General features: G+C 45.2%; 1 protein-coding gene across 2 annotated transcripts in view; it reads right to left on the bottom strand.

Moving 5' to 3' along the window:
* slc2a9l2 (solute carrier family 2 member 9, like 2) overlaps positions 1 to 26,580 on the bottom strand; it is an 836,356-nt gene that overhangs the window by 249,786 nt on the left and 559,990 nt on the right. For both annotated transcript variants that reach the window (XM_085961684.1, XM_085961676.1), the window contains exon 8: positions 17,866 to 18,053. In XM_085961684.1, the coding sequence (XP_085817810.1) occupies positions 17,866 to 18,053 (188 nt within the window). The remainder of the gene's footprint in view (positions 1 to 17,865; positions 18,054 to 26,580) is intronic.

The following is a 26,580-nucleotide window of genomic DNA, read 5'->3' as shown; positions in this document are numbered from 1 at the left end:
GATGTCAGGCGATAACAGGGTGAGTCAGCTGTGATGCCACAAGCAAGTAACTTTCTGCAATAAAGAGCTCAGCTTGTCCATCAATACTTTGTTTTCTATAAATGTTTTATTTCGCTACAGTAATTTTTTTTTAATTTATTCTTTTTAACCTTTTAATATCATTTTATCATCACTTTTTTGTTTTTTCCCACACCACCATGTACAGTTGCATCGGGCTGAACCTTAACTCCCATAAATGGATGGGTTGGGGTCAGATGAGATATTAAAACTTTAAGGGGGCGATTTTTGCCAGTTCCTTTAGGATCTAAAGAGCCTCCGAGGTGGCCAAGATGGGGTCTTGAGCCCGCATTTAACACAAGATGCCATTTTAGTAAAGGAATTGAAGCTTGCACTAGGAGTGACCCCTGGAGGATCATTAAGAGGCTGATTGCCAGTTAAGTTGCCTGCTAGCGCTTATTAAAGAGATTGCATGGCATTATGGTGAATAGCGCTTGACCTAACACCCTCTCCTAACAGCGATCAGCTGAATCAGAATAAACAAGTTGTTGCTGAGGGTTTGGAGAGCTACTTAAAGGCATATTCATCTTTTACTGTTCACTTGCTGCTGGAGGTTTGAAGAGGACCATTGAAACACATGGGGAGACTTTCGGGAACAGTTTGTGAAGACTTCACCAACACTCTATCAACATTTATTCCAGAAATTTTCTGAAGACTTCATCTGAAAAGAGTGCGTGCCGTGCTACTCCAACTTATTGGACACCTTCTAGGAGTCACCAGCAGAAAGGGAGTGCTTGGTCACGGGCAACTTGCTTGGGGGCCCCTTTGGCCTGCAGGAGGAATAGGTGGGGGACATGAGGCCAGGCAGGGCAGCACCAGCTGCTGCAGGAGAGAGGGACAGGAGGGCGAGGTGGACTCCTTCCCCCCTGAGGGTATAAGACATCCCTCCTCCTCTGGACCTCCTCCACCAGGTCCTCCATTGCTGCATCCAAGAACCTGTGCGTCCTCTCCCTCGGTTCCTGAGCCATTGTTTGTCAGCCAGTGCACTCCGCACCTTCAGTGGCAGTGTGTGCATGGAGCCCACATATACTGCTCCACAAAAATTGCTTCTAATCAGCGCTTGAGCGCTAAACATGTAGGTGTCAGTTTTAACACCTCCAGGCATGTTCAACTTATGGTAATCAGCAATTAGGTCCAAAATGGCATGCTAAAACCAGACTTTTAAATAGGCATGTCTTATTAGCACAGAACCTATTTAGTGCCTGTTTACGCCCTTTCACCAAAATAACCCACTAAAAATCTCAAACCTGACCCCAACCGCCACGAACCCACCCACTTCCAGGTTTAATTGAGGCAGGACAAGGGGCAGGCAGCCAAACCGCTCCCAAGAGGCAAGTTGGCCAATTAAATACTTTAATGACGCTGGCAGCCACGGATTTAACCTACTTTGCAGGTTTAACCCTGGCTGGCCAGGTTTCCCAGGCCTCGGAAAACCAGGCAGATGAAGGGAAGTGAGGACAGCATCAGGGAGAAGGTAAATGCTTCCCCCCAACCCTCCCAAAGCTCCCGCCCATCAGATCCTCAAACGCCCCAGTTGGGGATCGGACCCCTGGTGTTGGGAATCAGACCCCCCCACGTTCGCACTAGCGGCAGCAGGCAACTTACCTACGGCTGCGGCCTCCTGCAGAGTGCTCTCCGCCCGACTGGAAGCCAAACATGTCAATCAAGTTGACTTCCTGCCAAGGAACCTCTCAAAGCAAAGCTACACATGTTGTGGAGTCAAAACTCCACAGCATGCGGGGAAACCCGAACTTCCGCCCCAACTTATCTGTACAAGCATTTATGCTCAACACGAGCCTCCTCCCATCCCTCTTCATCTAACCCTATCAGCATATCCTTCTATTCCTTTCTCCCTCATGTGCTTATCTAGCTTCCCCTTAAATGCATCTATGCTGTTCGCCCCAACTACTCCTTGTGGTAGTGCGTTCCACATTCTTACCACTCTTTGGATAAAGTTTCTCCTGAATTCCCTATTGTATATATTAGCGACTATCTTATATTTATGAACTCTAGTTTTGAACTCCCCCCACAAGTGGAAACAGTTTCTCTACATCTATCCTATCAAACCCTTTCATTATCTTAACGACCTCTATCAGATCACCCTCAGCCATCTCCTTTCTAGAGAATAGAACCCCAGCCTGTTCAGCTTTTCCTGATAAGTATATCTTCTCAGTTCTGGTATCCTCCTTGTGAATCTATGTTGTACCTTCTCCAATGCTTCAAAATCCTATTATAATATGGAGACCAGAACTGTGCACAGTACTCCAAGTGCGCAGGATTTTAGTTTTGCATGGCTTAAGCAGAATGTCAAAGGTATTAATTGGAAGATGCAAGGGCATTTGTGCCACACCACTAACTGGTTCAGGATTTGCCTACATTGTGGTCAGGAGCATGGTAGCAAGTGTACTCATACATTTAACAAATTTAGTTTGATAACACGCCTGTGAAATGCCTTGGGAAGTTTTATTGGGCCAGAAATTGCTGAACGGGGCTTGCAGCCCCGTTTTTGCACTTACCCCGCGCTCCTGCCGATCAGCTCCAGGGACGCCTGCACTTGCTGAAACAGAAAGAAGAATCCCGGGCAGCGTATGACGTCACGCCGCCCAGGAGTTCAGCCAGCGCGAAGCCAGGAGCGTGCAGTGCAAGTGAGACACGCCCCTTGAGGTCTCAGTTTCACTGGACACGCCCCCAATGTTTCTGTCAAGCTGCTAAGCATTTTTACATGCAAAGCAGCAGTTTAAATAGGTTTTTGGAAGTTTTTTGAAGATTTTGGTAACTTTTATAAACTTTTTAAAATGTTTACATTATTTTGAGTAATCTGAAGTAGTTTTAAAGAGAATTAAAGCAATTTAAAGACTTTTAAAAGCCTTAAAAGAATTTTTTTAATTCCATTTATTTATTTAGCAATGTCGTCGTCATACGTGTCTTCACACTGTTCCCTTTGGGGAACTGTATGAAGTGGTGGAAGGATTTATGGCCATGATTAACGCTCATTCCGTGACCGTAACCATCTTTGAACCAGCCATTAGGGCGGTTAGTCCTATGGCGGGAGGGTTTTACGGGCTCCCACAAGCTATACAAGGAGGGGGGGCCACCCACACCCACGGACGCAAATATCCCACTGGATGTCAACCCAGAATTTAGAGCCGGAGCTCCGACTCCACTTGCCGGGACTGTCTGGAGCGGGGTTCGAAACCCTACCCTGATCTGGCCCAGCGGCGGGGATCCTACCGCTATGACAAAGGCCCAATCCGATTAGCAACGTGAAATGGCAGCATAGGGCTCCAGTCACGGGGAGGGAAAAGGCGCAGGAAACGTATGGGTGTCACCTTTTGTGCGGAGTGGGCCTTTTGCGTAGCAGTAAGCATCCCCGCCGCTGGGCCAGAAGGAGTAGGGTTTTGAACCCCACTCCAGACAGTCCCGGCAAGTGGAGTCGGAGCTCCAACTTTAAATTCTGGGTGGACATCCAGCGGGATACTTGCGTCCGTGGGTGTTGGTGGCCCCCCCCCCCCCTCAGATGGGTTGTGGGAGCCCGTAAAACCCTCCCGCCATAGGACTAACCACCCTAATGGCTGGTTCAAAGATGGTTACGGTCACGGAATGAGCGTTAATCACGGCCATAAATCCTTCCACCACTTCATACAGTTCCCCAAAGGGAACAGTGTGAGGATACGTACGATGATGACCTCTTGCGCAATGCACCTCCTTGGACCCTCAGTCGCAGATGCGAGGGGGCAAGTCGTGCAATTGTTAAATTTTTCATTTTATTGACATGTAAAATGTTGGCCCAGTAATTCCCTTCCAAATGCGCGAGTACGGTCGGGGTACTTACGCATCTGGCTGGATGAAATGCCGGTTTTCAGCATGCACAGTGCATGTGGGGAAAACCGGCACTTCCTGTCCTCTGAACGAAGGGGTTCAGAGGCAGAACGCGTGCGAGTGCACAGGCAGCGCGTGCGCAGTATAATTCGCCGCTTTCATTAATGCTTTCAGTGAGGTCAAGTCATTACAACTTACACATGAAAAAAGCATGGGTACAGTTGCTCCAGAGGCTGCGGAGGAAGATATTTATTATCGTGGAGCTTCTGAAAGTATGTATGTCTGTATATATTCCTTTGCGTGTTATGTATATATTCCTTTACTTATGTGTATGAATGTATTATTTAATTATGACTTTCAGAGAAAGTAACTTATTGGAAAATCATAATTAAAAACATACATTCATACACATTAGTAAAGGAATATAAAACATACATACATATACGTAAAGGAATATATGTGGACATACATACATAACTCATTCTCACATTCCATTCACACAGCCACAATTGCTCCTTCTACCTACCGTTCTGAAAACCCTTTTTAAAAAAAAAATTTTAACTTTAAAACTTACTTAAAGTTTCTTAAAATAACTTCCCTCCCTTTTCCAAACAAAAATATTGCATTTCAGAAGCTCCACGATAAAATATATCTTCCTCCGCAGCCAATGAACAACTTTACACTTGCTTTTTTCAAGTGTAACTTCTAAGGACTTACCCTCACTGAATCCATCATTGAAATCCACAAAGTTCACTGCGCAAGCGCTGCCTGTGCAGTCGCACGCGCTGTGAATAGACCTCGGGTCTGGAAATGCCGGCGTTCCCTGCATGCGCTGTTCCTGCTGAACGCCAGCATTTCCAACGGCCAGATGCGTGAGTACCCCGACCGTACTCACGCTTCTGGCCGCGAATTTCTGGCCCATTATGTTAAAGGTGCTATATAAATGCAAATTGCTGTTTAACAGGAATCTATGACAGAGATTTGTCAGTTGTGGCTCAGTTGATAACACTCTCAGCTCTGAGTCAGAAGGTTGTGGGTTCAAGTCCCACTCCAGAGACTTGAGCACAGAAATCTAGGCTGACATTCCAGTGCAGTGCTGAGGGAGTGCTGCACTGTCGGAGGTGTCATCTTTCGGATGAGATGTTAAACCAAGGCCCCATCTGCCCTCTCAGTTGGATGTAAAAGATCTCTTGGCACTATTTTGAAGAAGAGCAGGGGAGTTAACCCCGGTGTCCTGGCCAATATTTATCCTGCAATCAACATCATTAAACAACAGACTATCTGGTCATTATCACATCACTGTTTGTGCGAGCTGTGTGCAAATTGGCTGCCATGTTTCTTACCCTGCAACAGTAACTACACTTCAAAAGTACTTACTTGGCTGTGAAACACTTTGGGACGCCCTGAAGTCGTGAAAGGCGCTATATAAATGCAAGTCTTTCTTTCTTTAAATTCCTGTTGGTCCAACATTTTTCATTGACAGACCTGTGGACTCGTGAGGTGGGAGACTAATGAGAATGGATGGGGTGTATACTAAAACAGAATTGACTTGCCATTATAGTACTTGCATCAGCAGGAAAAATCAAATGTTAGCAACTGACAAATTTTAGACAGCAAGATTTTTAGAAATATTGAGGTCCGAGATCATTTAATTGCTGCTAGAAGTCTATAGAGATACTGAGGATTGGATTCCTAAGCGCTCTGTGATGGACTCGTGGGTGTCCGCTGCTGAGATGTCATCAATTCCAATTTCTTTTCAATTTCATCCTTCACCAATGGCATGTGAGATGTACTAATATATTTTAAACCATTTGATTTTCGCTTATTTTTTTGCAAAAATTTTATTTATCAATTCATTTTCCCCGCTCTCTCCTCAACACCTTAAATCAAATCTTGTGAAACAAGGTAAGCTCATTTCATTACATTTTGTTCAAGTCCATGTCAGAGGGTTAAATCTAAAGGTAAAACAAAGTAAAACTAAGTGCTCCACAATCTCCCAATATTCCAATTGCAATTCCAATTTAGACTCAGTGCTAAATTTAACATGAAGGATTACCTCTTGCTCACTTCCCTTTTTAACCACTTTTTATGATGAGACTTGCATGAATGAAAATTTATCACTGAATTTAACCTGTTAAACTTCACCGGGGATTTGTCCGTTATTCACTCAAAGAATAAATATAGTTTGTGGTGTGCTATGAACAACTTTAGTTTCTTTCTTGCAATGAAAAAATTCATCCTTCTAACGTATATTTTTTATCTCCCACTTGTCCTTTTTTTTCTTTGCAGGTCACTGAAAGGGCAGGACACTCTGAGCTGGGGACATGTCCACAATTGTCTTCAGTGCTATTCCATTATCACTCAGCAGAAATACACTTCAAGCAGGATGAACAAGTAAATGGCCCGGAATTTGTGATGAGAATAACAGTGAGGCTCTCAGCGCTCACCATTATAATGGAGGAAATCTGACAACTTCTGGAGTCCATACATGCGCATTTAAATGTGGAAATCCAGAAGTTGCTGTCGGAGATACCCTGTTCCTCCACAGGGTGCGCTGTTGCAGTCCTTGCCGACAGACTCGGCATTGAAATGACTGCAATGGCGTGAACTTGCTGTATTTGCCCACTAGCTTTGCACTAAAAATGGCTGAAAAAGGTAGGGCTGGTGCATTCAGGAGTAAGTGGGCTATAAATTGGTTAGCCCCTAAAAAAGGCCGCGGGGATCGCGATGCACGATTGACCCGTGCCTTTTGAGTGGAATGCAGGCAGCACTGTCTTCCTACTCTTCCATCACAACCTGGGGAGTTGCAGTTCTTAGGTATCTGGAATGAAAAAGGGGCAAGGGTTGGGTTGTGGTGAGGGGAGAGGAGAAAGTAAGAAGTACTGCTTACACCATCTGCAGCTTGTAGAGAGTTAGGGATGAGGGAGAAGTGGGATGTGAAAAGAGGGCGCTGTTTATTGGCTGCACACATCAGCAGGGGACCCAATATCGCTAGTAACATGCACTTCTTAAAGTTAACCTGAACCTTTTACAGAAGAGGTGTATTGTGGTTGCAGCAGGTGTTGGGAGTCATTCTGCAACTGAATCTGACCTGGGAAAGAGAGAAGAATGGTTGACCATGGGAGAAAGCAGGTCCCCAGGTTTTCGAACGCTGCACTAGAGATCTTGGTGGACAAGGTGAACAGGAGGAGAGACATCCTGTGTCCGCAAGGGGGCATGATGAGAAGGCAGTGGGAGCATAAGAATATAAGAATTAGGAGCAGGAGTAGGCCATATGGCCCCTTGAGCCTGCTCCACAATTCAGTAAGATCATGTCTGATCATCGACCTCAACTCCACTTTCCCGCCTGATCTCCATATCCCTTAAGTCCAAAATTCTACCTATCTCAGTCTTGAATATACTCAAAGACTCAGCATTCACAGCCCTCTGGGGCAGAGAATTCAAATGATTCACAACGTTCTGAATGAAGAAATACCTCTTCATCTCAGTCTTAACTGGCCGACCCCTTATCCTGAGATTAAACCCCCTAGTTCTAGATACTCCAGCCAGGGGAAACAATCTCTCAGTGTCTACCCTGCCAGGCCCCCTCAGAATCTTATATGTTTCAATGAGATCACCGCTCATTCTTCTAAACTCCAGACAGTATAGGCCCAATCTACTCAATCTCTCCTCATAGGACAAGCCTTTCATCCCAGGGATCAATCTAGTGAACCTTCGTTTCACCACCTCTAAGGCATGTATGTCCTTCCTCAGATAAGGAGACCAAAACTGTGCACAGTACTCCAGGTGTGGTCTCACCAGAGCCCTGTACAATTGTAGTAAGACTTCCTCACTCTTGTACTCCAACCTCCTTGCAATAAAGGCCAACATGCCATTTGCCTTCCTAATTGCTTGCTGTACCTGCATGCTAACTCTCTGTGTTTCTTGTACGAGGACACCTAAATCTCACTGAACATCAACTTTTAATAGTTTCTCACCATTTAAAAAATATTCTGTTTTTCTATTCTTCCCACCAAAGTGAATAACCTCACATTTCCCCAAATTATACTACATCTGCCGTCTTATTGCCCACTCAGTTAACCTGGCTATATCCCTTTGCAGGCTCTTTGTGTCCTACTCACAGCTTACTTTCCTACCTAACTTTGTATCGTCAGCAAACTTGGATACATTGCATTCGTTCCTGTCATCTAAGTCATTATTATAGATTGTAAATAACTGAGGCCCAAGCACTGATCCTTGCGGTACCCTACTAGTTATAGCCTGCCAACCGGAAAATGACCCATTTATCCCTACTCTCTGTTTTCTATCCATTAATCAATCCATGCTAATATATTACCCCCAACCCCATGAGCCCTTATCTTGCGTAGCAACCTTTTATGTGGCACTTTGTCGAATGCCTTTTGGAAAACCAAGTGTAATAATAATAATAATAATCAACTTTATTGTCATTGTTAGTGCACAAGTGCAGTACAACGAAATGTAGGCTTGCGGCTCCCGAGAGTGTACATTAGATTAAGACATTTAAACATTCAACATTAATTTGGCTTGTAATACATTAACATAAACATAATAAAGTGCATTGGCAGATGTGCAGGCTTTAGAGTTTATTTGTGGAGTTCAGTAGGATGACAGCCCTGGGAAAGAAGCTGTTCCTAAATCTGGTCGTTCGGGTGCGAATGCATCTGTAGCGTCTCCCAGATGGCAGGAGGGCGAACAGACTGTGGCTGGGGTGGGTAGGGTCTTTGATGATGGTCCGTGACCTCCGTAAACAATGTTTCTGGTATATGTGCTCTATGGTCGGTAGCCGGGTGCCGGTAATGCGTTGGGCAGTTTTGACTACCCGCTGCAGGGCTTTCCGGTCATAGTAGCTACAGCTGCCATACCATACTGTGATACAGTTCGTCAGGATGCTCTCTATTGTGCAGCGGTAAAAGTTAGAGAGGATCAGGGGTGACAGGTTACATCCCTTCAGCCTCCTTAGGAAATAGAGGCGCTGCTGGGCCTTCTTCACCAGAGAGGAGGTATTGAGGGACCAGGAGAGGTCTTCCGTGATGTGGACTCCGAGGAACTTAAAGCTGTCCACCCTTTCCACCACAGCCCCATGGATGTGGATGGGGGTGTGACTTCCGCCTTTAGACTTCCTGAAGTCCACAATGATTCTTTGGTTTTCTTGATGTTAAGGGCCAGGTTACTACATCCATTGGTTCCTTTTTATCTACCCTGCTAGTTACATCCTCAAAAAACTCTAATAAATTTGTCAAACACGATTTCCCTTTCATAAAACCATGTTGACTCTGCCTAATCATGTTATGATTTTCTGAGTGACCTGATACCATGTCCTTAACAATGGATTCCAGCATTTTCCCAACGACTGATGTCAGGCTAACTGGCCTTTAGTTCCCTGTTTTCTCTCTCCCTCCTTTCTTGAATAGCAAGGTTACATTTGCTATCTTCCAATCCGCTGGGACCGTTCTAGAATCTAGGGAATTTTGGAACAGATAGCCGCAGAAGTAAATGGCAGAAGTGCAGCCCCAAAGACTTCAATGCAGTGATGGAAGAAGTTCAATGACCTGACACGAGATGTCAAGGTCAGTGAATGCATCTTCAAATGCCATATTCTACCACATGCACCACTAGCCTCAGCCACTACTCAGTTCACCATACCCCCATCACTCACCTACCAACAATCTCCATCAATCAGGACTCATAGCTAACATTCATATGCTTCACCCCACCCTTAAACATTTAGCACTGTTGCAAGCCTCACACCCACATCTCACAGCTTGCACACACTGCCAGCAATTCAACCATGACAGCCACATCACCCAAACAGATTGCATGACACTCACAGACACATTTCCCTCTCTCTTGCAGGCTAAGGTGGCACACAACCGGAGGCAGCAGGAAGTAACCGGAGGGGGAGAGGCATGACTACATGTTCTAACCCTCATAGATGAGCTGGTGCTGGCCATTGTGGGAAGGGCCATAGCTGAAGCTGTGACCGCTGGTGGGGCTGATGCCATTGAAGATGACGGTATCATCATACCTAAACCTCCTTCTCACATCCTACTTCTCCTTATTTCCTAACTCTCTTCTGACTTACAAGCTGCAGATGGTGTAAGCAGCACTTCTAACTTTCTCCTCTCCCCTCACCACAACTCAGTCCTTGTCCCATTTTCATTTCAGATACCTAAGAACTGCAACTACTCAGGCTGTGGTAGCAGAGCAGAAAGACAGTGATGATGAAGGAACACCGTCACTCAATTTTACACTCGCAGCCACTAGCTCAGGTACTGACACTGCGCGTAACTTAGAGGATAGCATAGAGGTGATATCTGCATGTGGTGCGACACCGGGCACAAGTATGCTGCAGCCAGGGTGGGGGGGAAAGGATAGTGGAGGTGCCAGCTTGCTGGAGGATGAGGCCGCACACTAGTTCTGCTGCAGAGGAATCAGATGAGGAATTTGATGGGCCAGGCTACAGAGAAAGGCTGATTGGTGTACACAACCAAAATGCTTGGGCATTGGGAAGTCTGCCAGAAAGCCTGTGTGCAATGTCAACGAGCATTGAGGGGTCCAGCTCCTACTTGGCACGGGGCTTTGCGCAGAGCTTGGAGCCCATCCTTTCTAGCATGGAGCTGGTGGCCAACTCTATCAACACACTTGTGGAACCAACCATGATGCAGCGTCTGATGGCCGATGTCACGGCTTCCATTGCAGCACAAGCAGCTTCCACCAAACATCTGACTGCAGTGGAAGCTCAGACTGCTGCTATCCTGGCTCTGGATACCAGTATTCAAAGGGGCTTTGGATTTGGATGAGGGAACCAGATGTAATATTTCCAAGTTTGCTGACGACACAAAACTAGGTGGGATTGTGAGTTGTGAGGAGGTTGCGAAGAGGCTTCAAGGCGAATTAGACAAGTTGAGTGAGTGGGCAAATACATGGCAGATGCAGTATAGCATGGATAAATGTGAAGTTATCCACTTCGGTAGGAAAAACAGAAAGGCAGAATATTATTTAAATGGTGATAGATTGGGAAACGTTGAAGTACAAAGTGACCTGGGTGTCTTTGTACACCAGTCATTGAAAGCAAACATGCAGGTGCAGCAAGCAGTTAGGAAGGCAAATTGTATGTTGGTCTTCATTGCAAGAGGATTTGAGTACAAGAGCAAAGATGTCTTACTACAGTTATACAGGGCCTTGGTGAGACCACATCTGGGGTACTGTGTGCAGTTTTGGTCTCCTTACCTAATAAAGGATATACTTGCCATAGAGGGAGTGCAGAGATGGTTCACCAGACTGATTCCTGGGATGGCAGGACTGTCGTATGAGGAGAGATTGGGTCAACTAGGCCTGTATTCACTAGAGTTTAAAAAAATGAGAGGGGATCTCATTGAAACGTATAGAATGCTGACAGGGCTAGACAGACTAGATACAGGGAGTATGTTTCCCCTGGCTGGGGGGTCTAGAACGAGGGGTCACAGGCTCAGGATACGGGGTAGGACATTTAGGACTGAGATGAGGAGAAATTTCTTCACTCAGAGGGTGGTGAACCTGTGGAATTCTCTACCACAGAAGGCTGTGGAGGCCAAGTCACTGAATATATTTAAGAAGGAGATAGATAGATTTCTAGACACAAAAGGCATCAAGGGGTATGGGGAGAGAGCGGGAATATGGTATTGAGATAGAGGATCAACCATGATCATATTGAATGGCGGAGCAGGCTCGAAGGGCTGAATTGCCTACTCCTACTCCTATTTTTCTATGTTTCTATGTTTCTTTCAGGGTGTCACATCAATCCAGCAATCTGTCCTCCGACAGATTAGTAGGATTGCTTTGGCGCTGCCCGGGAGAGAGGCTGTGGCTCCATGGAGCACGAACCTGCTGTCCTCTCTCCGGATGACAGCATTCGTGCTCCCACCCCTGCATCTCTACCAATGCCCTTGCTATTGCCTGTCAGCCAGCCAGCCAAGACTGCTGCTGCCCATGCCGAAGTGGTGCAGTCTGAAGCCTGCCTTTTAGACCCAGAGCTGCTCGAGGCCATCCTCCAAGGCTTCTCCACAGCCACGGTCACCTTCACAGCCATGGGCAATGCAGTCCTTGCCCTGCTCTGAGGTTGGAGTTGTGGCTGCAGTAGGTGGCAGATTTCAGTGAGGACCTCCTTGGTGAAGCGAAGACGTTTCAAACATTGGTCATCATTGAAGTTCAGGTAGGAGAATTGTGCCCTGAACACCCTGGGCGGATATGGCCTCCTCCTTGTCCTGCTCTGTGTTACCTTGACTCCTTCTTCCAGTCATGCTCAATTCCAAGAGGAAGGCCTACTAGGCCACAATGTCTGGAAGCAACTTGTTTCAGCACAAGCCTTTAAATGACCAGAAATGTACTTCAGCACAAGGTAGACCACTCCCTGTAGACTATTGAAACTTTTAACAAGTATGAAAAAGCACCCAAAACGTGTAGAATTGCAGCAACAGCCAGAAGAAGAAATCCAGCAATTAACATGTAAGTAGTTGATAATCCCTTTAAATAGCGCTGGTGGGGAGTCCTAAATGCCATTGAATGCATGTTCAGATGTATGAGCTTAAGAGGTGGTGTAGGCTGAAGCATGTAGCTCAAAAATGGCAGCCCTGTCATCAAATCACAGTTGCACACTGATTGACGTCACGATCTGCCTGTTCTGCATGCTCCAGCCAGACATTAGGTCTGTGCACAGTTTACCAATGTGGCATTTGGCATACTTTCTGTCAGAGGTGTGCGTGTGTGCCGCGGACGCCATTTTTGGAACCTTAAGATGCCTCATAGCACTCAAAACTGGGCGCTACCAAAACTAAATTCACTCCCAGTGAGTTCTTAACGTGTAATGAATGATCATTACAGCTGACCAATCTCTCTGGCCCTGAAAAATTAATTTCACAAGTGTGGAATTTCATTCCCTCAGAAGAAAGTTAGTGTTGGAGATCTGAATAAAAATTTTTTTTTAATGTATTTTACTTTTTCTGTCTGTCTCATTTATCACTCTCCCTCAATGCCATCTGTATTTCCCAATCTTTACTTCACTTTCTGTGCACCATTTAACTTTAATTTATATTTCCTGCTTTAAACTTCCTGGTTTGGACTCTGCGTGGCTCAGTGGGGATTCTTCAATCTGATTGGTTGAAGAGCCTCGCTGTTGCTTTCCCTGTTCACAGATACCACAGTTCCCCTGTAGAGGGCGCCCACATTGAAACAGATGCTGGATTAGAGGAAATCTCCACTGACAAACCCACAAAAAGTCTGTGGGCAGCTCTCTGCGAGGTGAATGGAGAGCACTGTTCCTTCGCCGCTGAGAGCAAAATCAGGGCCATTGTTCAGATTTTCTCCCACCCCTCTGTGGAATCTCTCACTTTCAAAAAATTTTCCAGCCTGGAGTTTCCTCTGCATTCATTCCCAGCAATGCCCTTCATCTGTGTGCAACCAAATTATGTGGCTTAATTGACCTCGTAATTTTGGGTGTGAGTTACCCATGCAACTAAAATATGCCCTAGTCTCCTCGATCTTTTACATTCATCCATCAAACCCCTTATCTGAGTGAAACTCCACCCACTAAACTAGCCACACCCCTGACTCTCAAATGTGAGTATCCTCCAATTGGATTTGCTCAGGAGGCTCTCTCAACATTGCGACCAGATTTTCAGGAGCAGTAGGAATCAAAGTCGTTTTTCTGGTCTTTTAATTGCAATTTTTTCAGAGCTTTTTAAAATGCATTAATCTTCACTAAGACCTGCTCTGTATTTTCTGTTTCTTTTAATGTATTTTTATGGCATAGGTGTATGTCACATTAAATATTGAAAAGCTTCCCCGATTGCAGGTTGTTAAACATGCTGTGTCTGATAGGAACATAGGAACAGGAGTAGGCCATTCGGCCTCTCGAGCCTGTCCCGTCATTCAATTAGATCATGGCTGATCTGTATCTTAAGTCCCATCTACCTGCCTTGGTTCCGTAACCCTTAATACCCTTGCCTAATAAAAATCTATCAATCTCAGATTTGAAATTTTCAATTGACCTAGCTTCAACAGTTTTCTGGGGGAGAGTTCCAGATTTTTACCACCCTTTGTGTGAAGCAGTGCTTTGTGACATCACCCCTGAAGGGCCTCGATCTAATTTTAGTTGCTGGACTCTCCCACCAGAGGAAGTCGTTTCTCTCCACTTACCCGATCAAATCGTAAACACCTCAATTAGGTCACCCCTAAATCTTCTATATTCAAGAGAATACAAGACTAGTTTATGCAATTTGTCCTCATAATTTAACCCTCTAAGCCCCAGTATCATTCTGGTGAATCTGCGCTGCATCCCCTCCAAGGCCAGTATATCCTTCCTAAGGTGTGGTGCCCAGAAGTGACTGCAGTACTCCAGGTGGGGTGAAACCAGAGCTCTGTAAAGCTGTAACATCACTTCCACCCCTTTGTATTCCAGCCCTCTTGAGATAAAGGCCGACATGCCATTAGCCTTATAATTATTTTCTGTACCTGCCCACTAGTTTTTCTGTATTTTGACCCCTAAATCTCTCTACTCATCCACAGTACAGGATACAGCAAAAGAGGACAAAGGGATTAATCAGGAAGGGGAAAATAGAATACGAAAGTAAACTTGCAGCAAACATAAAGACAGACTGCAAAAGCTTTTATCGGTATATCAGGAGGAAAAGACTGGTAAAATCCCAAGTCGGTCCCTTGCAGTCCGATTCGGGAGAATATATAATGGAGAATAAGGAAATGGCAGACCAATTAAACTCATACTTTGGTTCTGTATTCACAAAGGAGGACACAAATAACCTCCCAGGAATATCGGCAAACATAGGGACTAATGAGAGGGAGGAGCTGACAGAAATTAGTATCTCTAGGGATATGGTGTTGGGTAAGTTGAGGGGACTGAAGGCCGACAAATCCCCGGGGCCTGATAAACTACATCCTAGGGTACTTAAGGAGGTGGCCCTGGAGATAGCAGATGCTCTAAGGATCATCTTCCGGAACTCCATTGACTCGGGAACAGTACCCGTGGATTGGAGGGTAGCTAATGTTACCCCAATATTTAAAAAGGGGGGTAGAGAGAAAGCAGGGAATTATAGACCAGTAAGCCTTACATCGGTTGTGGGCAAAATGCTAGAGTCCATTATTAAGGATAAAATAGCGGAGCACTTGACAAATGGGGAAAGGATCGGACAGAGTCAACATGGATTTACAAAGGGTAAATCGTGTTTGACTAATCTGCTGGAATTTTTTGAGGAAGTAACTGGTAAAATAGATGGGGGAGAGCCAGTGGATGTGGTGTACCTTGACTTCCAGAAAGCCTTCGATAAGGTTCCACACAAAAGATTATCATGCAAAATTAAGGCTCATGGGATTGGGGGCAAAGTATTAACGTGGATAGAGAACTGGCTGGCGGATAGAAAACAGAGAGTTGGAATAAACGGCTCGTTTTCGGAGTGGCAGGCAGTGACCAGCGGGGTGCCGCAAGGATCTGTCCTGGGACCCCAGCTGTTCACAATATATATAAATGATCTGGATCAGGGAATTGGATGCAATATTTCCAAATTCGCTGACGACACTAAACTAGGAAGAGGGGTGGGCTCTGATGAGGATGTCAGGAGGCTACAGTGCGATTTGGACAGGTTGGGGGAATGGGCGGATACGTGGCAGATGCACTATAATGTGGATAAATGCGAGGTTATCCACTTTGGGGGTAAAAACAGGAGGGTAGATTATTATCTAAATGGCAATAGATTGGGAGATGGGGAAGTGCAGAGGGACCTGGGTGTTCTTGTGCACCAGTCACTGAAGGAGAGCATGCAGGTGCAACAGGCGATTAAGAAGGCAAATGGTATGTTGGCCGTCATATCAAGGGGGTTCGAGTATAGGAATAGGGATACCTTACTACAGCTGTACAAGGTGCTGGTGAGACCGCATCTGGAGTATTGTGTACAGTTTTGGTCGCCCCATCTGCGGAAGGATGTTCTTGCCATGGAAAGAGTGCAGCGGCGATTCACCAGGCTGATACCTGGAATGGCGGGAATGACCTACGAGGAGAGATTGAATAGTTTGGGCTTGTACTCACTGGAGTTTAGAAGATTGAGAGGGGATCTCATCGAAACATATAAAATTATGGCAGGCCTGGACAGGCTGAATTCAGAGAGAATGTTTCCAATGGCAGGGGAGCACAGAACCAGGGGCCACAGTCTAAAAATAGCGGGCAAATCATTTAAAACAGAGATGAGGAAGAATTTCTTCACTCAAAGAGTGGTGAGCCTGTGGAATTCCCTGCCACAGAGGGCTGTGAAGGCTAATTCAATAAATATTTTCAAGAGAGAATTGGATATATTTCTGAAGGCTAAGGGGATTAAGGGTTACGGAGAAAAGGCGGGGACGGGGTACTGAACTGGTAAGATCAGCTATGATCTCAGACGAAGATCAGCCATGATCTCATTGAATGGCGGAGCAGGCTCGAAGGGCCGAATGGCCTACTCCTGTTCCTATCTCTATGTTTCTATGTTTCTATGTTTCTATGTTCCAAGCTTCTTATCATTTAGAAAACACTCCTACTCCTGGCCCCACTAAAATAATTTTAAACTTAGCGGCCGTGATTTTGTAAATGGATGCGGCTTGGGAGCGGGTCAGCTGGTTTCTGGGTTCCAGTCCCGCCCCCAACTGCATCCGGTCCACGGACGTGATTTTTCCTTGATTGACCTTGGCTTGCCGGCCAATTAAGAGGAAGCCGGTCAGATGACATCATTTGATGACGTGTCAGCTGCTGATTTTCTTAAAGGGACCACGCACAATTTTTTTTTTGACAGCTCATTTCTCAGTGATTGACAGCATTGAGGTGCTGCAAACACTGTCAATCACTGTGCAAAGGTGAGCTCTTGCACCCAGGCTCACCAATGACTCCCTCCATAGGCTAGGACAGATGGCAGGTGAGGATACAGAAGTGATCTGTCACTGGTGAGAGAGGTTTTCCCATTGAGGTGGGACTAGACATCCAATTCAAAACTTGTTACCTATAGAAAAGTGTAAATACATTAAAAATGATTTTCCCAACATTTTCTTACCTCTAAAACTCACCAGTGCACCATCGGATCCTTCACACCACTTCTGCAGCTGTCATCAATGCAGAAACATTACAGCAGACTCACAACACACCACACTTACCTGGCGTGGTGTCCGGACATCGGGAAACCCAAGGCATAAGCGGCAAAATTGAAAAAGAGTCTGTTAACAACTATCAAGCACCTGTTAACAGGCAGGTAAGTGGCTTTAATCCTCTTCCCGCCGCTAGGTGTTGGGTCCATGCGCAAATCGGGGACCCGACACTTGGGAAGATTGATTGGAGGCGGATTGACAGCGGGTTTCCTACCCACTGTCAATCTTTGCGATTTTGACAGCGGTCCCGCCTCCAAACTCGCACTCTGAGCACCGGCAAAATTCCAGCCAGCGTTTTTGATCCTGTTTAGCTGGGGTAAAACTGGGTTCTGCTTAGTTGTCTCCCATAATGGCAATTGGAGTTTTATGTACATCACAGGACCTTGATTTGCCTATTAAAAGGGGCTACTGCCTGAAACAGGACGGCATCACCTGGATCGGGAGCGAGACGGTAAGTATTTCCCAATGAATTTCAGGGTGTTATCATCTCATTTCCACTCGCTGGAGCCAGTGGAAATTTCCTCCATGCACTTTTCAGACAGAGTCACTTAATAGCAATGAAGAGCATGAACTCTGACTGATTATTCCCCCTCCCCAACCCAGGTCTACTGAGGCTAAGTACAGTGCCCACAGTACAGTGCCAGCCAAGATAAACTGTTCAACACAGACTGACCATCTGGGACCCATATGGCTCAGTGCTTGTACCACTGAGCTATTGTGGCCTAGTCTTTCTTTCATCTTACTGTAAATCATATATGCAGTCAGGACACAAGTAGTATAACACTGTACCAATAAAACATGCTTTATACTTACAGCATTCAAACCACAGAGCTGGTAGCAGGCCATAGTGACAATCACTGTGATGACCTGCCAACGTGCAGACCGCTTTCGCAGTAGCTGCAAGACTGAAACCAAGTGAACGTGCCTCAGGACTTTCATTTCTGCCTGGACTTCCTCCAGTTCCTCAGTGACATCTTCTTTCCCATGAAAGACTTGAAGTGCTGAAAAGAAATTATGGAATTGGTCATTTCTTTTGTTGCCTAAGAGAGCCATCTTATTATAAAGGTGAACTACTGCGGCTGCTGGAAATCTGAAATAAAAACAGAAACTGCTGGAAATACTCAGTAGGTCAGGCAGCATCTCTGAAGAGAGAAACCGAGTTAACGGGCTGGATTTTGTCAATGGGGAGCTTTTGGAGGCGGGACTGTAGGGTTTTTTTGGGTTGTGTGTGTGTCAGCTTCACCTGACTCCTTTGAGTGGTTCGAATCGCTCCACACCCCCCTGGGATCTTGACACCGGACTTAGGTACAGGCGGCGATACAGAAAATTGAGTAGACAAGTGGCTTGGTGCAAGAAAACCAAATTTTATTAAAAGACTGAATAAAACACAATACTACTGAGAATTACTGGTATAGTTACAGGCATAAAACAGTTAATACACTTATATGGGAATGGGGAACACACGGCACATCGAGGGAAACAAATACATTAAAAATCCCCTTATCCTTAATCCCACCCGCTATACCTAACTAGATTAAGCTATGAGGGGCCAGGAATTCATGCTCACCAATTCAAAACCTGCCGCTTTAGATGGTGGGGTTTGAGGTCCGCTCTTCCTGTCCTTTTGGGGTATCCCGTCGCCATGTGGTCACAGGGCGTGGCGCTGAAGTTGTTTGTGCAAAGGCACCCTCCCTTTTCCTTCGTTAACGTCTTCGTCACGATGGGCCTTCTTCTCCTTTGGGCGGTCGCCGACGGTATTGCTGCGGTCTGGGGTTGGTAGGCGGTCTTTACCATCTAATGATGTTGCTATCCATGCTTGGAACACCAGCTTATTCTTCAACTGGGCTATTACTGTCCATGTGACAAACGCCAGTTTATAACTAGGCCGTTTTGTCTAGATTCTTCTACCCACTCTTCGAATACCAGCTTATTCTCAAATTGGGGTTTTACTGTCCATGCATGCAATACCAACTTATTCACCAAACGCCAGCTTATAACCAGGCGTTTTGGTTTCCCCAATGCGTCTTTCGCTGCCCTTCTCTGCTCTTATTGGTTTACCGTAATTCTTCATCTCGTCTCGTCTTGCCTGCCCGTTTGTGGCCTGTATGTCCTGTGTGGTTTCGAACTCGGGTCTCGTTCTCCTCCCGCGTTGGACCCTCGGTGTAGTAATGGGCATCCTTGGTGTTGAGTGGCGCGGGGAGCGAGAAGAGAGCCCGCCACGAGACCAGGGCACGAGAAAACTGAGAGCAAGAGCTCAGAGCCAACCACGATAAGGGAGCTAAGAGAGAGAGCGATCACTACCGATAGGCCTACAATTATACCCGATTCTTGATTCCTTATCTGCGCGCCAAATCAGGTCAGTCCTTTGTCTAACTTTTGGCGGGCTCGTTTAAACTGATTACAGCCATTTACTTTAACGACCCTGAAATGGCTGTCTCTGTGTTTTAATGGTTTCGATGTCCTGGTTGTTGGTTATGTATGAGACTTAATCGGGTTTTCCTGACTTGATGGCTTCTGTGAGCTGTTACCGATTAAAATGCAGAAACCTAATGGCCTTGATTATAGGCCCATTATAGCTTGATTTGTTTCAAGGCGAATGAATGCATATTCTGTGTTAACCTTGGCTATCTGGCTCCAGAGTCTTTTCACAGATTCCTGCATTTTAAGTTTCGTCCCAGGCTTGAAAAAAAAGGTGTCTGACTGCTTGCAGAGCCTTGCTTTTAAAATCCTGTTCTTTTGGTCACGAGGCTGCAGAAGCCATTTTGGGTACCCTGTCTTTTCATAACTTGTCCATGCAGGGTCCCTTTATCCATAACTTTGGGGAATGTGGGAATTTTGAGAACCCTACAGGACTCCCACTTGTCGGGTTTTCGTCCCGCCTCCATCGACTTGTGGCCAATCCACGCTATTTTCCCTTGATTGACCTTGTTAAGCCCGCCCAGCGGATTTAGCAGGCCAATTAAGGGAAAGCCATTTACAGGTGACATCAGCGAGTGACGTTTCATCTGTCAAGAGCTTTTGACAGATGAAATGTCATCGTTTGACAGCTCTGTGAAGCTGTCAAAAACTGACCATCTGTCTTCTAAGTTGTGTCTTTACTCAAGACTCAATTAGAAAGCCTTCCTGAGCAGAAAGCAGAAGGCTGCAGCTTTTGACAGTTCAGCGGCCATTTTGCTTTCTCTGCTGGTGAGCTGAGGGACTCCCAAGACCTGAAGGGAGGAAGCCTGCAGGAAAAAGTAAAGGTAAGTAAAACTTATTAAAACACTTTACACTCACCTTACACACTTACCTATGCACACATGCACCCATCACTCACCTGCACACCAAACATGTCGACCCCTCAGACCCCCGCAGACCCATGGCTCACCTCGCTGACCCTGGCGAGGTTCGGAGCCGTCGGGAAGCCCACACCTCAGGACTCAAAATAGAGATTAGCCAAAAAACTGCCTGTTAACTACCTGCTAACAGGCAGTTAATTGGCACTAATTCCTTCCCACCTCACGGAGACGAGACCTGGCGCAGGTCAGGTACCCGTCTCCTGGGAAGATGGCATGGAGGCGGGTTGGGGGCGGGATGGGTACCCGCCCCCAAATTCTGCCATTTTCCAGGCAATCCTGCCTCCAAACCTGCCTCCCCAGGGCTGGCAAAATTGCCCCCAACGTTTCAGGTCGATTAACATTCATCAGAACATCTTATTATATCGTGGAATTGGTTCGATTTTTACTTCTGTTGACAGTAACAGGAGTACTCCTCTTAGCTGTGGAAATAATGGGTTATATTTGAGATCATGATCAATATAAAACCAGAGTGTAACTAACCTTCTATAAGATATATAGCTGTACCCATTTAAAATGTACTGAAATGTTTGTTTTGGTGCTTTTGTTCAGATGTCGCAGTACTTCCTCTTTAATTTGATAAAGTCCAACCACCGGCTTTCATGCAGTAAATCAAGCTATGTAATTAAACTATTACCCCTGAAGTGAACTGAAGATCATCTCATGTACAATCGCTTTTAACAAAACATGTTTTTTTTGCTCAAGGCGAAGGATGTTGGTGCTAGGATTCCATGCCAGCATTAAGGAGGTATACTCTTCCAAGTCCATTACATAAAGCTCCTTTTACTCCACTCCAATAAGATAACCTTAACTCCCAAAGCTCAGAAGAGCAGACCTATTGCACCAATGTTATTTTTTACAATTTATCCTCATGGTCTGTCAGAGTAAGATTGCCGCCCACTAAGGTGTCATGCTTTTCTGACCAGCGTAACTAACCATACTGCTTAGTTAAATGTAAATGTGTGTATGAAAGGCTGCCAACCAAAACAGTTACCAAACAGGAGTGGGAAAATCCCAGAATCCAATTCAATCGCTCAGATGTATCACATTGCTCAATTTATTGTTTCCTACTGGTTTTAGCCACCGTCTGAATTTCTGACCCAGATGAAAATGTAACAAAATAACTAACATTCATATCACATGACAAATACATTCAAAAAATAAATAATCATGAAAAAACACTAAGTTTACCCATAAAGTTGACCACTTAATGTTTGCGATGCCTAAAAGAAGTTTGCTCTGCACAGGCCTCTCTCTGGAAACCAGGTCCTGGGTTCTGCTGCATTCTTCGCCTTTCATTGGTGTGTTTTGGGCTTCCTTAATGATGAGGCTCATATAAAGAACAGACTTCAAGAATGCACAAGTATCACTGTCTATACCACTCTGATGGAGTACAATATTCAGAAGGCCTACCACTAGAAGCATTTGCAGATAGGGTTGGATGAAGCAGGGTGGGAGGAGGCTTGTGTGGAGCATAAATATTGGCACAGACCCGTTGGGCCGAGTGGCCTGTTTCGGTGCTGTAAATTCTATGTAATACTGGACAGGGGGAGCAAGGCTTACAAACAAGAAGCCAATGTCTACACTATGAATGCTCAGTCTCACTGTTAATCATAAAAAATAATTCAACCACTTTAAAGAGGTTAAGTGGGGGTGAAATTGGTCAGCAAAACAGGCGGGTAGTGCAAAACGGGCTGATAGAGAATCAACAGCCACATTTTACACCACGCTTAATTTTCTTTTTCATTGGAGTCAACATATTCTAATTTTGCAATTGGACGAATGGAAAAAAAAATCTCCCAGTATACAGTCTTCTGATTAGAAATCAGATCCGGGGGTGAAAAATTCTCTCAAAACAGCTGCCATCACGGTTTGCCCTGTTGCTTTGTTAAACAGCTAAACTCTGACTTCTCTCCACCTTCAATGGTTTTCATTTGAAGATTCTGAAACCTGTCTCACAGTCTTCTTCCCCACTGTCTTTCACTTCCCATTCTCCAACCCTGCTGTGTTCTGCTCCTCCATTAGGTGTGGCACAATATTAGACATCAAAACAACACCCCCGACCCCAGATCACTGTTGAGTCACTGCACAAGGTTCAGTTAATACTTCTAATATTTATATATAGTCTCCTATATGTTCTGTATCTTTTTGATGCTCACCTGTTCTACATTTGGTTAATATATATCATGGGGTAAGGGCAAAGATTTATTTACTTCTGTAGCCAGGAAATAATAGTGGCATAGATTTATTTTTGTAACTGGGATTGGTGAAAGGAACAGATTTATTTGTGTAAGTATGATGGGTGTGCAGCACAGATTTATTTATTCATGTAACTGGAGTAGGTGAGGGGCATTATTTACTTAAGTGCCTTGAGATGTTTTTCCATGTTAAGAATACTATATAAATGCAAGTTATTGTTGCTATTTATCCAAGTACACTGAGTGAGGGACACAGATTTATTTATCTAAATATAGTGAGCGAGGGAGCACAGGTTTATTTATTTATCTAAGTACAGCGGGAAAGCGGCACAGATATATTAATTTTTTTAAATACAGTGGGTCAGGAGAAAATAATTATTTCTCTTCCTGTGAGGAAGTATCTGCGCTCTAATTGGCAACTAACCACAGTGGTATGATTGAAATCAGGAGCTCAGTATATGGGCAATCACAGTTGCAGACATGCCTCCTGAGAGTGATCCTCATATAAGACATGGATTGTGATGGTGGCCCTTGTAAAGGCCGCGCCTCAATAATACACGGACTTCGGGAGAACAATTAAACAGGCATTTTACTGAACAGAGGGTAACGTCAGACTGAAGTACAGAAGCCTGCTAGGGCCTTTTATACAGGGGTGGTCACTGCCGGTACTGCAGTATAAAATCAGTTCTTCTCTTAAAGGTACATACACAACAGCCCTAGCCTAAATTTCTGCTCCCTCGACCGGTGCACCGTGGCTGCAGTGTGTACTGTCCACAGGATGCACTGCAGCAACTCGCTAAGGCTTCTTCAGCAGCACCTCCCAAACCCGGGACATCCATCATCTAAAAGGACAAGGGCAGCAAGTGCATGGGAACATCGTCACCTCCAAGTCACACACCACCCCAACTTGGACATATATCGCCATTGCTTCGTCCTTGCTGGGTCAAAATCCTGCAACTCCCTCCCTAATAGCACTGTGGGAGTACCTTCACCACAGGGACTGCAGTGGTTCAAGGAGGCGGCTCACCACCACCTTATCAAGGGCAACTAGGGATGGGCAATAAATGCCAGCCTTGCCAGCGATGTCTACATCTCAAGAATGAATTTATTTTTAAAAAGTTGATGAGTAGCCCTGATGCATATATATTGCCCCCTTCAAGGAAATAATTTTAAGTTGTAGCTTTAGTTCACAAGAAGGTTTTACTTTTAATAAAATGCTAATAATAATGTATTAGGAAAGCAAATAGATATGTCTTTTTTTAACCTTAGTCCTAAAGGGTGTAATAAAGTAATGCAATCTAAAAAATCAAAGCTTCTGAATTTAAAAAAGGAAGTTGAACATACAGGAATTGAAGCACGTTTAGATGCAAGGAAAAGTCTATTAATATTGGATGGCCGTGTGTGCTGTGTTGTTTGTAATTTTAAAATTGTAAACAATATCTGCCAAGATATATCTCTAGCATGTGTGATGGGGAAGGAAGAGAGGAGAAGGATTATTCTTGTCAGTGGGAAATGAATCTGGTACAGTAAAACCCAGCTAAACAAACTAATCACAGATTAAATTGGAACAAGCTTACAGCCTTATAGTTACTGTTAGACATTTATCCTTCTCTATCTGGAGGGAAATGTTTTCTGAAATAGATGGCTTTACTGAATTGCATTTGTGATATTGGTGCTTGGACTTTTGCAAAATTTAAAAACTTGTTTATCAGCCCGGCTTAGCTGGTAGCATAGAAATGTACTCGTTAGGCCCCACACCAAAGACTTGAGCAGATTCAATCTAGGCTGCTACTCCAGTGCAATACTGAGGCAGTGCGGCATCATTGGAAAGCCTCCTGTCAGATGAGATTTTACACTGTTTGATCACGTTACATCCATCTGATTTGGTGGTTCAGATGGCTGTTAACGACCCTAGGGTAGAACTTCCATGGGAATTTCCCTGATCGCCCACCGTAACTTTGGTGGAAGATCACTGGAAACCCTGGAGAAATGCTATAAATGTCCATTTATGCTGTTTCTCCGGTGGTTCTGCCAAAGTTACTGTAGACAAGCAGGAGAAGTCTGGGCATTACTGGTGCTCATTGCACTATTTGTAATTGTCATGGTTAGCATTCACTCTTCAAACAACACCACCTAAAACAGATCAATTGATTGTTCATCTCATTGTTGTTTGCGGGATATTGCTGTGTGCAGATTAGTTGCTGTGTTTGCCTACAAAACAACAATGACTACTTTGCATAATTCAATGAATGTAAAGCACTTTAGAATATCCTGAGGGTGTAAATGGTGCTATGTTAATGGAAGGTCTTTATTTACTGCAATTTATAGGACGCTGATGTGTAAAGTATGTCTTCCTTTTTCCTCAACCTAGAATTCCCCTCTACCGTGGTTGACACGGCCCTCGACTGTGTCCGTTCCATTTCCTGCACTTCTGCTCTCACCCCTTCCTCTCCCTCCCAGAACCACGATAGGGTTCCCCTTGTCCTCACCTTTCACCCCACCAGCCTTCACATTCAACGGATCATCCTGCGCCATTTCCGCTACCTTCAGCGTGATCCCAGCACCAAACACATCTTCCACTTCCCCACCCCCTTCAGCATTCTGAAGGGACTGCTCCCTCTGCGACACCCTGGTCCATTCCTCTATCACCCTCAGCATCCCTTCTCCTTCGCCCGGCACCATCCCATGCAAGTGCAGGAGATGCAACACCTGCCCTTTTACCTCCTCCCTTCCCACTGTCCAGGGCCCCAAACACTCCTTCCAGGTGAAACAGCGATTTACTTGTACTTCTTACAATCTAGTATACTGTATTAGCTGCTCATGATGTGGTCTCCTCTACATTGGGGAGACCAAACGCAGATTGGGTGACCGCTTTGCGGAACACCTCCGTTCAGTCCGCAAGCGTGACCCCGAGCTTCCGGTTGCCTGTCACTTTTATTCTCCCCTCCACTCCCACTCTAATCTCTCCATCCTCGGCCTCTTACATTGTTCCAATGAAGCTCAACGTAAGCTCGAGGAACAGCACCTCATCTTTCTATTAGGTACTTTACAGCCTTCTTGACTTAACATCGAGTTCAATAATTTCAGACTATAAATTGGCCCCTGTATTTCTTTCTTTTTTTTTCTTTTGTTTCCTCATATGGTAGCTGTTAATGTTGTTGCCATCATCATCCATACCTCATCTAGAGTCATCTTTTGTTTCTTAACTTGTCCCATTACCTCTCCTTTTGCCTTGCACTATCATCCCTTTTGTCATTCAATCTCTCCTGCCTTCCATCCTATCACAGACCTTCTCTTTGTTCTTTTCTCCCCTGCTCCCTGCCCCTGCTTGACAATCTCTCCTCCCTAACCTTTTCCAGTTCTGATGAAGGGTTGGACCCGAAACGTTGACTCTTTTTCTCCTCTCCTCGATGCTGCCTGACCTGCTGAGTGTTTCCAGCACTGTCTGTTGTTATTTCAGATTTCCAACATCCGCAGTGTTGTGTTGTGATGTGAAAAGTATATTTGCCTACATTTTAGAAATCACTGTAATTCATTGTATTCCTCCTGGTTGGCCTCCCACCTTGCACCCTTTGTAAACTTGAGCTCATCCAAAACTCTGCTGCCCGTATCCTAACTTGCACCAAGTCCCGTTGGCTCCCGGTCCAGCAAAGCCTCAATTAAAAAATTCTCATCCTTGTTTTCAAATCCTTCCATGGCCTCACCCACCCCACCCTAACTCTGTAACCAACTCTAGCCCTATAACGCTCCAAGATCTCAGCATTCCTCCAATTCTGGACTCTTGCCATCCCCGATTTTCATCGCTCCACCATTGGCGGCCGTGCCTTCAGCTGCCTGGGCCCTAACCTCTGGAATTCCCTCACTAAACCGCTCTACCTCTCTTTCCTCCTTTAAGACGCTCCTTAAAACAGCATGGAAAATCTGTCACAGGTGGGACAGATGATGGATGAAGGGGCGGGTGGGTGGAGTGCTTGGGTTGACGTGCGCTCCTTCTG

This window comes from Somniosus microcephalus, chromosome 2, assembly GCF_052327205.1.
Source record: "Somniosus microcephalus isolate GS21.2 chromosome 2, FLI_Smic_1.0, whole genome shotgun sequence".
NCBI classification, from domain to species: Eukaryota; Metazoa; Chordata; class Chondrichthyes; order Squaliformes; family Somniosidae; genus Somniosus; species Somniosus microcephalus.
Note: the sequence above shows the minus strand (reverse complement) of the source record. Positions and strands in the feature narration are given on the sequence as shown.